General features: G+C 38.8%; 1 protein-coding gene across 1 annotated transcript in view; it reads right to left on the bottom strand.

Moving 5' to 3' along the window:
• The window catches only part of HAPLN1 (hyaluronan and proteoglycan link protein 1), a 31,546-nt gene extending 16,392 nt beyond the window's left edge, over window positions 1-15,154 (bottom strand). Inside the window, exon 1 of the mRNA XM_032593496.1 lies at window positions 14,888-15,154. Coding sequence (XP_032449387.1) covers window positions 14,888-14,990 — 103 coding nt within the window. The 5' untranslated portion in view covers window positions 14,991-15,154. The remainder of the gene's footprint in view (window positions 1-14,887) is intronic.
• Window positions 15,155-18,164: the final 3,010 nt, after the last annotated feature.

Here is an 18,164-nt window from a genome sequence, read left to right on the forward strand (position 1 = left end):
CCTTTTAAATGAATGTGCCTTTAAAAATTTTTTTGTAGTTTTTTATGGCACAGTGGTCTTATTGCCAGTTAGTTAGGCCATGAAAATATCTGCAGCAAAAATGCTTGTGGTGGAGACGCTTAAGGTGAAAATACCATATATAAGCCAAACCTGTTGGAGAATGAGCAACTGAGATGGGTTTCTGTCTTCATGGCTGTGTTTAGCATAATCTGCTGCAAATGACCGCTCTGTCTCTCTAGGCCATGCCTTGTTAACATTGTTCTTCCAGCATCAGGTAGTGCCTGGCGGCAACAAGGGTCTAGGACCACCACGGGCTGGTGCTGCCTAGCGCCTCAGCCGGCTATGGCAGTGAGACGTGGGTGTGACAGGGTTTGCTTTATATCCTGATGTAGCTCCAAGATAAACACATTTTACAGACACAATAAAAGATACCTGTTAAGAGCCCAATATTTAAGCAGAATACATAATTGAGATCTTGGTTTCTCACTGTACCTCACACATTACATTTGAGTAGGATGCATAATTTCGGAAAAAAGCAAGGAGCCTCTTACTCATTTAACAGAATATTTTGTTTCCTTCAAACTGGAATGACTCTAGTTTTTTCCTGAAGTTGCTCGCCAGGAGTCAGAGCCTCCCATTGTTTGGCTATGATTCTGTTGTGTCTAGTCAGCTGTGCATCAAAAACTTTTATGAGGGCCCTTTCTGCTCTCTTGGTTGCCCCCCGGGGTCCCCAGACAGCCTTCAGTGTCCTTTCCGAGGGATGGTTGCTTTTAATTTGTCAGAGACAGAGCTTCAGTTTCTTCACCAGCTATTCCTAAATGCAAAGGGTGCTGAGCCTCTCCTCCGGGACTCAGCATTTCAGGAAAAGCCAACCTGAAAAGGCCAGAGGACAGGCTCTAATGATCCATTCTTGCCCTGTCCTCAACTAGCCGATCTGGGTTTGAGACCTTCTTGGATTTCTCTGTAGCCCATCTTTGCTTTCATCTGGAGTTTAAAGTCTGACCTGGAGCACCTGGCTGGCTCAGTTGGTTAAGTGTCTGACTTCAGCTCAGGTCATGATCTCATGGTTTGTGGGTTTGAGCCCCGCGACGGGTTCTGTGCTCACAGCTCAGGGCCTTGAGCCTGCTTTGTATTCTGTGTCTCCCTCTTTCTCTGTCCCTCCCCTGCTCTCTCTCTCTCTCTCTCTCTCAAAAATAAATAAGCATTAAAAAAAAATAAAGTCTGACCTGAAGATACATAAAGGTATGTGTGTTTCTTGCCATTTACTTAAATTCAAAAGAAATAGTTCTATTTGCTTAAACTGTATCTGAAAGGATTTATAAGAAACACAAGCAGCTAATAACTTTGGTAGCCTGTGGGAAGGTAAGGTGGATATTTGGGAGAGAAATCTTGAGAGATTTTCATTGTGTACACTTACATGTATTTAAAAAATTTGGAACTGTGCAAATATATAACCCATGCCCACACTGAATAGAATGATACAAAAATAAAATAGTCGGGGAAATTGACAGGTAAACGCAAAGCTTTGCCAAAATTATCTCTGGAGAGATGCACAGGAAGATGGTAGCCACAACTACAGTATATTGTGTGATTGCAGGAGTATATTTTTGTAGACCTATGCGTCTGTTAATAAAAATGTTACCTTTAAATATGTCTTCAAAGCGTGAAAGTTTTACTTCATTTTCCCTATTCCCAAGCCATTGACAAAGGTCCTGATTGTTGTCTAGTTTTGACTATAAAGGGTAAGTCCAATGCTAGAAATCTGGGAAGTGAGGTCTACTCTTTGCTGTAAAGTGATTACAGCTGTTTGTGACCATCTGTGACCCTGCCATTTGGGCTCACACACTATAAGAACACACTTCTCCCCACATTGGCCCTGACCTCCTGCCAGGGCCCACTTTGTTTCCAACTACTGTATAGTCTGTGCCCTGCTAGCTCCTATCAATCTGCAGCTGAACCAAATTACCTAGAACTGTGGCTTCCCGATGTCCTTAAACGGCACGTGTCCTTTCTGTCAAGACCTGCATTATCTGATGTGATGTGCTATGGAGCATTCTCTTAGATATTGACCATATCCATCTTCCTTCCTTGCCTTAGAGCTAAATGGATTCTGTAATGGGAAACTGCCCACACCAAAATATAGTATTGTTTTGAGTGATGTTTGTTATGAATGTGCACTGTGTTATTGTCTTATCCAAGTTTCATAGTAAAAAATAAGGATAAATGTTGTCATTGTTTTAGAGCCTAGAGGTTGATCTATGGCAATATTTGATTAAAAAAAAAAAACAACCATTTTTTTTTTCCCTTGGGACAGTGGAACTTTTTCTTCCCATAGGATATATTAGACAAACCTTTGCCACATATATCTGATAAAAGGTGAGCTTCTCTGCTTGAAACAGGTATTAGGAGCCTCCAAGTAGCTCTAAGGGATCCATCCATTGAACACAGTGTAAAAATCTTTGTTCTCAGAGGTAAACCTGAAACTGTGTTAATATCCTGAAAAATACTCTGTCTCTTCTCTGTTTTTCTAGCAGGAAGAAGTAAGTTGTGATGGGAGTGTTTAGCTCTGTCTGCTAAGTTCTTTGTGGGCTTTGTTTTTCCATGTTCATGATTTGTTCATGTATGTTTTTGGTAGTTATAATTCTTTGATTAAACATATGGGCTCTTGTATTGTGTTACTTAACCTTTCTGTGATTCTGTTTCCTCCTGAGTAAAATGGAGTCAAGCCACCTTCTTCCTAGATTCTTGTGTGAGTTAGATGAGGTAATTCGCTTAGAACTTAGCCTTGTGCCTCGCACACCATAAGTGCCCAGTGACTCTTACTAACCAACATTTGCTGAGATCCAAATTGTGCCAGGTATGCAAACCAGCTTCTCTCTTCCACATTGGCTTCTTTCCTGTGCTCTTTCAGAAGACTTTCCTAGAAAGTATTGCTTCCTGAAAAATTGACATCTCATCAACTTTCTTTGATTCTTCTAATCTAGTAGTTCTTAGCAGGACAGGAGTACACCCGGGACCACCACCTTGAAGCCTTTTCAGAAAACACAAATCTATCTACATCTATAGAATCTAACTTCTTCCTGCCTCCTCCTCAATTTCCCTGGGGGTTCCAGAGAGTCTTCACTTGGGGACAGGGATGGCATGTATTCATTGGCAGCTGTCCCCTGCTCCACCTCACTCCTCTAACTCCTCTTAAGAATCACGATGGTAGCAGGATTTCTCTAAGAAATAGGAATAGTTCATAAGAATAGTTTCTTCAGGGTCCAAGGCCAAATGTTTTTTTGTAGTGATTTGATTTCTTCTGAAACATAGTTGTATGACGGAATACAATAAAATGAGAGCCATTCTCACCTATTAATTCGCTCAACAGTCTTCAAGAGTTGGTTCCTGTTTGGGTTAGGAACATGAGGATTAACCTGCCTGAGTCTGAATCTCAGCTTCCCCCTTAATAACCATATGACCAGGGGCAAGCTTTGAACCTTTCTCAACTTCAGTGAGGATAACCACCTTCATTCAGTGCTGTGGTGAGTCCTAAACGAGATGACTGCGGTAGTGCATTTTCTGTTGTGGATCACACATAGTTAGTGGTTTTAAATGTTAATATTAGCTTATATTATTGCCATTGCTTCATCCAATATAACTGGCCCCAGGACTAGAGATAACCTTACTACCGTTGTCAACTCAGCGTTATCTACTCTGGTTAACAATTTTCAGATTTTAAATTTATGTTATCAAAGACTTTTATGCATAATGAACTAGTATTTAATTACTGTTATTTTAAACCAAATCATAGTGATAGAGAGATTAAGGAATACATTACAGGAAAATAAAATAAAAAATAAAATTTGAATATTTCACTAATAGGGTGAATGACATTCCTAATAAAAATATACTTTTCAGGGTTTTAAATGTCCTACAGGTTTCTTTCAAAGGGTATGGGGAAACCAAAACATTAGCATGAGTCATTTATCTTCATTAGGCTGTAATTAACCACACACTCTTTAATTAGTGGAAATGTGGCTTTATGTGGTAAAGGGGTAGAGATCAAATCTACTTGTCTCTGCTCAGACCACTTCCACTTTGTGGTGAAATGTAAGGTCAAATTATCCGTAATTTGAAGAAAAGACATTGTTGGTTTTATACACTAGTATGGTTAAAGTCTTCACTTAGTATGCAGGACATCAAGATAATACTGTCACAGAGTCAGCCCTGGAGGCATAAGGGATCTTTTGCTTCTTTAGTTAATAAACAATCATAAATTGATAGTCTAGAATGTGTCAAGTATTAAGTTGAGTGCTGAAACAAATGAAAGGTAAGTTGAACACAAATGCCCAGGTGGGCAAGGCTGAGGGAAGTGATGGGAACACCAAGGTGCTGAGAACAACAGGGAGTGGAACGGACCATGCCATTGCGGTGAGCGCATGCTCCATTCTGAAGGGGAGCAGGATACCGATTCCTGCTGATGTTGTCCAACGGGAATGCAGGTTGAAAAACAGCAGGTCTTTGGAATTTTCAGCAGATGCTAGAAATGAAGATTTTCATGCAAATATCTCCAATTTTAAAATGTTTGCGATTAATTTAGATTTTGAAAAAAGTTACATGAAAAAAAAATACCGCATTTCAGTGAGCAGGATTCAGACTCTGGGAAGCAAATATGAGGTATCTGCGTCCTCTTTCCCCCTACCTGTTGGTATCGAGCACCTCCGAAGCTCAGACGGGGCTGTCTCCTTATCTCTACCCGCATTTCCTCCTTCTCTAGGTGTTCTCAGCTGATCCCATGGCTATAAATAGCACTATGTGCTGATGATTCCAAAACTTTCTAGCAGTGTAATTTTCCCTGAGCACCAAATGAATAAATCCAACTATCTGCTGGGCATGTATTGGATGCCGAATAGACAACTCGAGTCCCTCTTCCCCTGCCCAAACCTGTTCTTCCCCCAATTTTCCTCCATTTATTTATGCCTCTACCATCTGTTCATTTGTTCAAGGCAAAATCTCGAAGTTGAGCTTGATGTGCCTCTTTCCCTTCATCTCTATATCTATCTCTGCTCCTTTTGTTTTCTAATTGGTTCATCTCCACCACCATAGTTTCTCATCTAAAGTACCTCAAGACCTTCTTAAATATCTTACCTTTCCACTTGGCACGTCATAATTCAGTATTAATGTGGACTTTTGTATTTGTAAACCATATGACATTACTGTCTTGCTCAAAACCTTGTAACCACTTTCAAATGCTTTTAGAATAAAGTCTGAACTCTAGACCAAATACAAAGCAATGTGGTCTCACTCCTGCCTACTCTTCCAACTCATCTTAAATCACACCCTCTTCCCTCACGGCTGCAGTGCCTCCAGCTTCTTTCCAGCCTAAAGACACCATGTTAGTCCTATCACAGAGAATTTTCATTTCTCACTCTTTCTACCTGGAGTGCTCTGTCCCTGGCTTTTGATGTGACTGGTTCCTGCTTACTATTCAGATCTCAGCTCACAGAACCCTGCTTGACTCTCCTCTACAGCATTTCATCCCATGCCCCCCTGGAGGCCCCCTCACAATCTTAGTATACTGTAGGCAGTCTACAAAAACCCATTACTTTATTCATCTTTTAAAATAAGGTATTCTGTTTCCTTGAAAACATTTCAGGGAAGTACAGTATTAAGCATCTAATCAGCTTTTCATTATTTTACGCTACAAGACTCCTTGTTAATGATTGTGTGATAAAAGAAAAAGCAAAGTGAGAATTAAAAATAATTATATGCAGATTTTGGAGATTTAAAGCGTATCAGTATAACTTATGATGCTTTTCAAAAGAAAGTAATAATTATTCATAACCCACATTACACTAGGGAAGAAAACTTTAAAATTTACCCATCTATTCTTAAAAAAACAAAACAGGAAAAATAAAGTTGTGTGAAGATGTTAATTATTTTTTCTTACCAACATAATTAGCCACAGATAATCAAAAATCCATAGTGAAAAAATAGAGTCCTGTAACTAAGAACATAAGAAATGTACATAATGCTTATCGTGACTTATAAGGAAACCTACCTATCTTCAACCTCCACATCTCTTGTTCACCTGTGCTTTCACTATAATTCAGTGAATAACTCTGTAACTCTGAGCCAAATACACAGACATCATTTCCAATGCTTTCCAGGAATAAGGCAAAGCAAGCACAATTACAAATAGAATCATCTAGAAGTGGGAATCTCCATACTTCAAGGATAGGTTTTCAGTGGTGTTCTTATTTAAAGTTTATAATCCCTCTTTAGAAACAAGGTAGGACACTCCTTTTTTTCCTTCTTCACCTAACTGACCCACTTGACTATAGTGAATGCTCCCTGTTCTAACATGCCTTGTTAATTTCATATGTGATGGGCTGTCGACTTTATGTGTTTTTATCTTTAATGTCCCTGACCCTTCTGAGTGGGCAGGGTTGGAAAAGGTAGTTCTGGAGAATTCTTGTTTAACTTCAGTTGTTCAATATACTTCACAGAATAATCCATAAGTGTGTGAAAACATACTACTCAGAGCTCATACATGTGGTAACTAGTCACTGAGTAAGCATAAAAGTCAAGTAACCAACATATGCAATTTAAATAAGATTAAAATACCTACTCTTTGTATTGACTACATTTTTGAGGGCACATATGTTTAGTGCTACTACAGTATACACAAAATATTTCTGAAGGTTTATAGAAATTTTACATTTCTTGTTCTTTCATTGTATTCATTTTGAAATAAAAATATTTCCATAACAAAGATTTATCCCCACTGGATATTATCAGTTTGATAACCCCTAATTGAATATTTTAACTTTTTACCATTTTGGTAGATTTTTCTATTCCAAAAGACTCTCCTAAAACAGTAATTTTCTACCTCACATTTAAAATAAAGCGCCAAATCAATAAAGAAATCTAAATCTATTTTTTCTTGATATCTAGTAAAGTCAAAGAAACATAGCATGTTGAAATTACTTTAACATTAAGCCATTAAGCTATAGGTCAGTGCTTTAGCTGAGTCAACATTGGTTCTTACAAAACTGCAACCAAAGGGAAAGGTTTCTGTATTAAATGGATTTTCTCAGTATTTGGGAAAGTTTCCAAATAATTATTGGTTTCCTGCATGATTTGCGCATATCAGCACCCAGAATGGAACAGAGAAAGCAATGGCTGTTGGTGTGAATTTGTTGCTACCTGAAGAGATTTAAAAAAATTTTTTATGTTTATTTATTTTTGAGACAGAGAGAACTGGGGAGGGGCAGAGTGAGAGGGAGACACTGAATCTGAAGCAGGCTCCAGGCTCTGAGCTGTCAGTCCAAAGCCTGGACATGGGGCTCAAACCCACGAACTGTGAGATCACGTCCTGAGCCAAAGTCAGACACTTAACCGACTGAGCCATCCAGGCGGGCCCAAGAGATTTTTAAATGTAGGTTTTTATATCCGGAAATATTATAAACTGTGTTGCTTTAATGTGCTTTATAGAATAACATAGAATCAGCATTCTAGGGTACTCAGTAACAAGTTTAGAAATATTCTTAAGATGTATTTTATGAGTTTAAATCTACTAAGTGATAAAAACTTTAGTGAGTATGGATACAAAGTTCTAAACAATAAGAGTTTTTTGTTTAGTAGCTCTTTACTCTTTTCTCCATGTTTCCACCTCTGTTTAACACTTACTTTGTTCTTTTTTGGTTACCTTTTGTTGCCATAATTTTGTTGGTAATCTCACTGAGGACATGGTCTGTCCTTCCTCAGAGAATAACCCAGTGCTTTGCTTGAAAGAGGCCAATGTTCATCAAGTGCCTGACTGCAGATTTTCTCAAAAGGACACACAAATGCAGAGAAGGCTAGGGCATGGGCTAGCAGATGCAAAGTTGGTATGAAAATATACGTATTTCTGAATCAAGATTAAGGAATTTATAGAAATTATATATTAATCTATAATCATTTAATCCCTTGCCTTTTCTATTCATGACCATTGAGTACGTATGTATATATGTATAATTATACAATGTGTGTGTATCCAGGACTATATAGTTGAAGAAAGGTGTTGCCATGTTTGACTTTTATCTGTAATTTAAAGAAACTGCTTTTTTGAATGCTTCCGTTTAAATAAAAGTAATAGTAGGTAATGGTGTTCTCTCTGTGGCATTCCATAATTTTTCCATCAGTTATCACAGTCCTTAGTTCTATATTCATAGTAATGTCTGTTTCATCCTCTTACTGGATGAAAAGCTGCATGAAGACAAAGACTGTGTGTTCTGTTCATCATTCTGTCCCCAATGCCTGTAAGAGTAGGTGCTTGCCACAGACGGAATGTCTGTATGCTCTCAAAATTCCTATGTTAAGGACAGCTGGGTGCCTCAGTCAGTAAGCATCTGACTCTTGATTTTGGCTCAGGTCATGATCTCACAGTTTATGAGTTCAAGCTCTGCATCGAGCTCCACACTGGTAGTGTGGAGCCTGCTTGGGATTCTCTCTCTTTCCCCCTCTCTCTGCCCCTCCCCACTCATACTTTCTCTCTCTCAAAATAAATAAACTTAAACATTTTTTTTCATATGTTGAACACTGATCCCCAAGTAATGATTTGTAGAGGTAGAACCTTTAGTATGTGATTAGGTTATGAGTATGAGTCCTCATGAATGGGATTAGTGCCCTTATAGAAAAGAGACAGGAGGGCTACCTTGTTCTTTTCTACCTTGTTCTGTGAATCATGAAGCTAGCTCTCATCAGACAGCAAATATTCCAGTGCTGTGATTTTGGACTTCTCAGCCTCCAGAACTGTGAGAAATAAGTTTCTGTTATTTATAAGCCACCCGATTTATGGTATTCCCTTATAGCAGCCCCACTAAGTGCATGTACGTTTGTATGCAGTACATGATTATTTTCCTTCTTTTGATGGCTCATTTATTATATTCATATTCTTAGTTTGACCAAATGATAGGCCTGTGTTTAATGTAGTTGGTTCTTATTATCGTATTTGGCTTTATGTCCTATCGTAAACTAATAGATTTTAGAAAGTTCATTCAATACTCATGATGTTGCTAAGTTTTATAATTTTATGGTTAACTTTGCTGATGTTTTCTAGCTAGTAGTTTCTAGATAGAATTATCAATAGTATATATATATTTCTGTAAGTGCGACTTGGAAAATACACTTAATCTTTGTGGATTTTAAATTTGTGCCAAATAGCATTATTCTGCGTCAAAACTACAAAAATGAATTAATTTAACTTTTCAAGACAGACTCAGAGTCCAAATGAGTTTTAAGTGGAAGAGAGAAAATTAAGCTGGAATAACACTTATCCCGTTCTCACATTAAACTTTGGCTCTGCAGATGGTTTGTGATCATACATTATTAAATTCATTCCACCCATTGTGATCCCCTCTGCACCACCAGATCCCAACTCTGCAGATATTACATAAGGAACAGGATAGCACTGCAGTGACCAAACATAAATCGAACACTCTTCAAAGCTGCCTACACACATCAGGAAGATTGCTGCCTCCTGCCTCTGGTGGACTCTCATGGAGCGTAACATGCTGTGTGCAGGATGGGAGCCATGCATATGAGCAAACAAACTTTGCTACCACACTCCCAATCCTCCTCCTCATCGACTGCCTGTCATTCCACAAACTAGAAAGACACCTCATGGCTTTGGTAACACTGAATAGGGCTGGATTAGAAAAAGTACCTGGATTCTGGTCTTGCATTTATTCAACAAACATGTATTGATCACCTACTATGTGCCAGGTAGTGGTTCAGGTGACTGGATATATCAGATGAAGATCCCTATCTACCCTTGTGGAATGGATGGACACATGATGCAGAGATGGGTACAATTACATAAAAATAAGTAGAGTAGAGGGGTGCCTGCATGGCTCAGTCATTTAAGCACCTGACTTCGACTCTGGGCATCATGTCCTGCTTCATGGTTCGAGCTCCGCACTGGGCTCTGTGCTGACAGCTCAGAGCCTGGAGCCTTCTTCAGATTCTCTGACTCTCTCTCTCGCTCTGCCCCTCCCCTGCTCATGTTGTGTGTATCAAAAATAAATGAATAAACGTTAAAAACAATAAGTAGGGTAGATAATCAGCGCTACAGAGAAAAGGAAGAGAAGGTGTGAGAGAGATCGGGGTGTCCGAGGAGGGGCAGAATGCTGCTGAGAGAGAAATTTCGTTAAGAAAGTGAGAAATGAGCCCAGATTTGAAGAAAGGGAGGGCATTAGCTGAGAGTCAATTCCCTCATCAGCCATGCAACCTGGGACAAGCAAGTAAAGGCTGTGAGTCTTGATTTCCTCATTTGTACAATGGGCTGTTGACCTAGATGATCTACACTAGTTCTTTTGAATTCTCAAATTCTATAAACTATGATTTAACTTATGCCAACATTACAGAATGGAAGCAATCCTATAGTGTAAAGTGTCACATATGCTAAATGCTGTGAATGACACAGGACTTAAATGTTCATTACGATAGCAATAATTTGGAAGTATCTCATTACACTCACTCGTTTTTCAACAAACGTATGTTAAGCACCTACTATGTGCCAAGCACTACTATACAGTTGGGGCATTACAAAGCTCACGGTCTGATAAGGCAAGGGAGGCACGTTAGTTAGCAAAAAGGAACGCACATTAAACTGGAACAGAGGAGTCGTTTGGGACACACAGCGAATGGAAGGACCAACCACAATGAGTGGGAATGTCCATTTCTGTCAAGGGTTCCTGGTACACATTATCTTTTCCTTTTAATATTCTTTCAAAAAATTTAAAGTAGCTTATCTGTGTTTGCCTAGTAAGTATGTTAAGGGAAATATTACTTATGTTTGGAAAGCTTCAGTTTCCATAGGAAAGTAAAAATTATAAGATGATGTTTAACAATGTTGAACAAATCTTAAATTGTGAAATTAAGGAGGATAAAGAGGCAACTTATAAAATGTTTACTCCCTTAGAGCTAAGGTAATGATATGGTTCTGTTAACAAATGAATTTGAAAAGATAACCACTGGTTTTCCACTGGTATTTGTGCTCCTTTTTCTATTTAAAAGTCAGGGTTTTGTTGTTGTTGTTGTTGCTGCTGCTGCTGTTATTATTTTTATTATTTTTTTCACAACTATTTATTTATTTATTTATTTATTTATTTTAAATGTTTGTTTATTTTTGAGAGACAGTGAGAGACAGAGCACAAGCTGGGGAAGGACAGAGACACGGAGACACAGAATTCAAAGCAGGCTCCAGGCTCTGAGCTGTCAGCACAGAGCCTGATGCGGGGCTCACACTCACGAACTGCAAGATCATGGCATGAGCTGAAGTCAGGCGCTTAACTGAGTGAGCCATCCAGGCGGCCCTCAACTTTTTATTTAAATTCCAGCTAATTATCATACAGTGCAATATTAGTTTCAGGTATACAATTTAATGATTCAACACTTCCATACAACACCTTATGTTCATCACAAGTGCCTTCCTTAATCCCCATCACCCATTTAGCCCATCCCCTCCACCCATAAAAACCAGTTTTCCATGATGGTTAGGAAGTAATAACCACAATGACAACAACTATTATCTAACGGGAGCTTATTGTGTGCCAGGTTCAATACTAAGCACTTTTCCATGTATTACCTAATTTAATTCTCACAAAACTTTTTGGATTCAGTGATCATGCCCAGTTTCCTAGATGTGATAACTGAGACTGGAAGAGATCAATTGTCCAAGCGCTAAAGCCAGTAAGTGGCATAATGGGTAAATCTCTTGAATTTGCCATCAGAAGACCTTCTCTTGAACACCAGAGGCAGGAAGTGCTGGCTCTCTGACCTGGATAAGGTCAAACAGTTACATGTTCAGGATAACTGTACCTGCTTTGCTTTTCACATTGGTCAATGGGAAAAGGACCACAACATTTCTCTTCTGTCTTAAGACTTGGACTTTAAAAAGCATATTCATCATCTCTGAACTTCTACTAGTCATTGAAAGTCTACACAAAGAGTTTTTGGGCCTGATCCAAATATTTAAAAAAATTGTGCTTCTGTGTATTTTGGATTTCCATACAAAATCCTTCCCAAAGATCTCAAGTTTCAAAGGATTTGGAAGTTGTTTGACTAGGCACATTATGAAATGAGGATATAATCCATTATTTGAGAGGGTTATGGAGAAGGCATTAACGAGAACTGTCTCTTCCTGTACAAGTACTTGAGGAAATGGCCCTCTCCTGTATTGAGAGTAGTGTATGACAGCCAATGTAATATCTTGACTGCTCATTTTTAGCAGACTTTATGGACAAGCGACATTTGCTTTCTTGTGTAACCAAATTGATTCAAGAAAAAAAAAAGAATAAATTAGTATACGTGCAATTGTATTTAAAGCTGTGTTTCCCCCCATGGGAATCTGGGAGACTTTTCATCACCAGAAAATTCTTTTCACTAGAAACACTTTGCACAGGGACCTACCCTTGCTGTTTTTTTTTTTTTCCTGGTAATCTGACTTTTTTTTTTAAAAAACCCAGATTAAGTTTTTTTGTGCCTATATCTCCATAGAACCTTCTAAAACAAAATTGGCAGGAAGCCTTCAGAAAATTAATTAGGTAACTCTTATGCATGAGATTTAAGGATGTATTAAAGTGTTGAACATCTTTATCATTGCAGCCAAGGAGAATTTGAGGGTGATGAGCATTATTCCTCTGGGTGTTACTTAGGCCTGGAGAACTTAGAATACAAAAATCGATATTTAATGAAAAATGGGAGATAGAAGAAGTATTTTTGCAGTAACATGAATCTTGAGCAATTTTCTATCCCTGAGAGAAGCATATACTGCTCTTCAGTCCAGTTCAGGAATCTGAGATTTAGATTCCTAATTTAATCACCTGACTGCAAAATTCATAGAAAATTCACAAGGATTTCAGCTCCCTTGAATCTTTTTTGGGCCAAGTTTGATTAATAACAGTTCCAAATGTGAGAAAATAATGTAGTATTTCAGCAAATAATGAAGGTTGCCTACTTCAGTGATTATCTACTTTGCTGTCTGCTTTACTTTTGTATTGTAAAAGACAACGGAAATTGTGGCAGACCACTGGAGGTGTTTCTCTGAAGGATTGAAGAATATGAAAGTTCCATCTGAGTACAATCATAAAGGAAAAAGAAAACTTTTTATTAAACAAAAGTAAAGATGATGAATATTTAGAGCAATTTTAAAATAAATTCTGACTTATGGACCTAGCATCAGAATACTGTCCCAAATCACCTTTCAGTAACAACTTCCTCAAGCAAAGTATAGGCCTATGAGTGTTATTACTTGAAAGCTGTGAGTAACTTTCTAAGAATAGGAATTTACAATTAAAATGAGATGGACTACCAGGTCACTTAAAAAAGTTGGGTAGTGTATGCAAATGATTTGGATAATTCTGATCCCTGTGTAAGAAATTCCTCTGCACTAAATTTCAGCAGAATATATGGGTTGGAAAGGCAGGAGCAAACCAAGTTTTCCTTGCTGAGATAACTTGAGTCTTAGAGACTCCCCAGAGTAATTTTTAACATGTTAACACGTTTTAAAAATAATATTTGCATACTCTGGGTGCACTTTAGACTAAATGGTTTGTACATAGTTCATAATGTCACAGGAATTTAATAATTACTTGAAACCACAGCTAGAATTTATTTTATAGAGCGCTTCAAACTGCTATTGTTAATGACTAGGTATTCCTATTTTGGCTACATTTAATTCTGTGATTAGATGTTAAAGGATGTTATCCCTCATTAGAAAATCTCTATGTGTAAATACCGTATAGTCTTTGGGAGACAGCCTGGATTCTACTATACACATTCAAGGGAACAGCTGAGTCAGCAGCTTGCATAGTAAAATTTATGATTATATAATTCCTTTTCATGGTCCAGCATTGGAAAACTTAAAGCTGTGGGAAGCAAAGAGAACTGAAAGAGAGATGTCTAAAATAGCTAGACGTCATCAAATTCAGAATTCGATTTGTGTAGTCATAATATAATACAGGAAAATACTTCTAGCCAGACTAGCATTTGACCTTCACCAACCATACTTTCCAACAGTGGATGCGGTTTTTGGAGGCTATGCTTTTGACCTTGAAGATGTAACTTAATGTTTTATGTCTCTTAGCAAACTTACAATACCTCTGGTCCTCAAACCGAGCTCATCTAAAATTAATATCTTCGTGTGTTTGAATTGTTAAAGTCTATAATTCTTATTTTAATTATTCAGCCTACAAGGGCAAAGAGAGAAGCTGCAAACTATCTTTTTCTTATTGCATAAGTCTGTTGGCTTTCTTAGTGCAGGATGTCCCTCGTCTGAAGCTGGGACTGAGGAAACAGCTGCATTCTACTGCAGCCTTAAATCCTGCTACAGCTCTCAAGCTTAGGATTCAGCTGAGCTGCAAAATATGCAGGAGCAACACATTGGTCTATGGGAACTAAAGCTTTGCCAGAGGAGATTGTCGTAAAGTGAGTTACTCTTTCCTGAACCTTAGCTTGTCCCACTTTCATTTTCACATGGTTTTTCTTAATGATTACTCGAACAGAATGACCTTCCATCGTGAGTTTTACTTCCTATTTCTCCCTCCTTTCGCTTACATTTAAATAAACTTTATGCCCTTCATTCTACTTGGAAGACACCAACCATAGTAAAAAGCCCTGAACAAATTGCATCAGCCCCTTGCGGTTGGACATTCCTAAGCCATTCTGCTTTAACTGTCCTCAATTCTTTACTGTAATGCAATAGCATTCAAAAACCAGAAAAGCATGTTCACCAATTAACAGAAAGGAAAAGAAAAAGCCAATGCAGCAGAGCTAAAATTAAGAAACACCAACCAAGCACCCCAACTCCAAGTAACTTGAAATTAATTTGACTTTCATATGAGAACCTGCGTTTTCTTACCTTGGATGTGAATAACTCTGTCATGATCTAGAGTATAGTTGTCTGAATGATGATCGGCCCAGCAGATTGAAATCAGCACCAGGAGAAGTAGACTCTTCATCATCTTTATAACCCAAAGAATCTTCTTCACTGTGAGAGCATCACATACAAAGAGGCTTGTGAGATTTGGAACCCTTTGGAGTGTTGCACTGCACAACTTATTACCGCCTTATCATCATAGAATGGGTCTGTAAAAATATTTAACCCAATCTGTTCAGAAAGTTACTGTAGCTGTCTTTGGGAGCTGAAGACTGCAGCTTTGAACAATTCCAGTTTCCCTTATGCAGCCAGAGTCCAAATAGTGTTTAACTCTATCTTTGCAGAATTGTAAATCTAGAGATGTAAATCAGTATTGTTTTGATATAGAGAGTTACAGTTAGTTACAAAAAGATATGGCAAGGATATAAAAAGACTTTAAAAATTATTTTGATCTCTGAATTTGAAGTATTACTTAACAAAACCACCATCTGACATAGCTGCCCTGCACGTGAGTATCACCGGGTCTAATTAGAAACTGAATCTTAAACCGGAGCAAATGAAAAATATTTGCATGAAACTTGACATCGTCATTCATTTTACATGTGGATTCCTAAGCAAGTTGGATTTGCTTGTTCTAAAGAAGAAGAAGAAGAAGAAGAAGAAGAAGAAGAAACAAACAAAAATCCCTGATTAAGTAAAAGCAGCACATTTATTACAGATTCACTTACCATCTTAAACACTGCTTGGGTCGATGGTGAAGAGTTGAAGATTATGGACAAACTAGGTTAGAGTTGTGCATGGTACCACTGCAGTCATCCTGATTGATTTTTCATTCATTCTTCCCTAAAATGCTGACGCACCAACTTAGAGTGCCAGGTGGGGTCTCTGCAGTCAGCAGAGGCACGGCTGCAGGGAGCGTCCCTGCCAGCCTCCCAGGGCAATTATGCAAATGAAGGGCTGAGACGACAGCTAAGCACGGCCCTGGTCCTAAGTGAAAGAGGCAGAGCCCTCACTTGGCTGTTCTTTACTGCGAGACCAATTTGATCAAAGGGGACACAATGCCCCCAAACGTTGTCATTGGAAGGGCCAAAAAGTGACTCCAAGTGATACAAACCTTATGACCTTGGCAATAGCTGCCAGGGAAGAATTTGAGTGTAGCTCCTCTGTTTCCATGTGAAAGCTGAGGCAGATATTAACAAGGGCTTTCTTTTTTTTCCCATGCACATCGCAGCCTTAACAACACTTGGCTATTTTTAAAACTGAAATTGCACAGTACTGGCTTCTCACACTAATTTGTTTCTTCCAGGAAAGCCTGACTCCCTGGAATACTCATTACAGAGCGCTGAGTCTGTTCCTGGAGGTCCTTGCAGGCCTGCCTTGACTCCAGAGCCTGATGACACATGAGACACAGGCGTCCCCGTCTCTCCTGGGACAGAAATCCCTCTTTGCGTTCTCCTAACACTGGGCATTGCTGTGGTGTCTGTGGCTTCAGTCTTTCATGTTAGCTTGAACCCTTTTCTTTCTCTTCCTTATGACACAGAAAGAAGACAGTGGATGAGCAAATGAAGAAACTTACTTTTCCAGGACACTGAGGGTGTCACTTTTAAAATGTTATTTGATTTGCTCATCTTATTTTCTGAAGTTCACTTGACTGTCTCTGAGGGCTTTTTGGAAATGCTTGTTGTTGTTTTTTTAATTTTAAAAATATTAATTTTTGAGAGAGCGAGACACACACAGAGCATGCATGGGGCAGGGGTAGAGAAAGAGGGAGACAGAATCCGAAGCAGGCTCCAGGCTCTGAGCTGTCAGCACAGAGCCCGATGCGGGGCCTGAGCTCACAAACCGCGAGATCATGACTTGAGCCGAAGTCGGACACTTAACCAACTGAGCCACCCAGATGCCCCAGAAATGATTACGTTTTTGAAGATACTGACTTTTGTCCATAGGAATATTATTAACAAATATTACCTCTTTTCAGCCCACAACTGTACTTTGGGTGAATACACATAATAAAAGTGATCTTTTCGAATTTGGAATATAACGGGGATATTCCATACTCAAGCATAAGACAGTGGGGAAACCAACACAAGAGGTATCATGGGCTCTCTCCCTGCTACAGGAATCAAAGGAGAGGGAAATGTGGGGCCACCTGGGTGGCTCAGGTGGTTAAGCATCGACTTTGGTTCAGGTCATGATCTCAAGGTTGAAGAGTTCGAGCCCCGTGTTAGGCTCTGTGCTGACAGCTCAGAGCCTGGAGCCTGCTTCACATGCTGTGTCTCCCTCTCTCTCTGCCCCTCCCCCCCACTCACACTCTGTCTCTCTCCTTCAAAAATAAACAAACATTTAAAAAGTTTTTTTTTTTTTAAAGGAGAGGGAAATGTTGAAGAGGGAGTGGGAGGAAAGCATATATAATTTCATCAGAGCAGAAAAATTCTAAGTGAGGGATCAGATGAGCCGAAGCAGAGAATTTGCTATGTTAATTTCCACATTTGCGTGGTCATTTACAGCAGAATTTATGCACACACACACACACACACACACACAACATACACATGCACACTGTTACAGTTGTACATCCTAGACCTACAGTCAACCTCATTTTTATTCACTTCTACTTAAAGCATATTCCACACAAATTTGTGCATCTCCTTTAATTCCATACCAGAGAATTAGAAATTGTATCACTGGAGGTTCTTTCCATTGAATTAACATATTCATTGTCCAACAGCTCAATTTTAAAATGCAAACATCCCAGGTGGGGTGAGGGGTATAAATAATAATAACAATAACAATAATAATAATAATAATAATAATAACAACAGCAGTTCCTTTTAATTGAATGTCTACTATTTGCCAAGTGCTATGCTAAGCACGGTACCTACAATGCCTTGAGACCGTGAGACCAAAATTTCCATTTTTCCTGACACGGACAGTTACCTTGCTGAAGGTCACACATCTAGTAAGTTGTATTTGCTTTTAAGCAAAAGCAACCCCTACCCTGAGCTACGCTTGTTGCTCTGAAAGTGAAACTTGTTATTTGTTTTATTGCCTTTTTTATTTAGCCTCTTTAACTTGAACCTACCAAGCTCTGAAAACCTTAATTTGTGTTATATGTGAATATAAACTTTTTTTTTTTCACAGCTTATAGATGAGAAGTCAGATGGCAGTTTTGTAATATGACTGTGCCCTGCCTCACTTGTGATACCAACCTAGGGCCACAAACCCTGCCTTGGTGCTCACGTGTGTACACACACACACA

This window comes from Lynx canadensis, chromosome A1, assembly GCF_007474595.2.
Source record: "Lynx canadensis isolate LIC74 chromosome A1, mLynCan4.pri.v2, whole genome shotgun sequence".
Taxonomy (NCBI): domain Eukaryota; kingdom Metazoa; phylum Chordata; class Mammalia; order Carnivora; family Felidae; genus Lynx; species Lynx canadensis.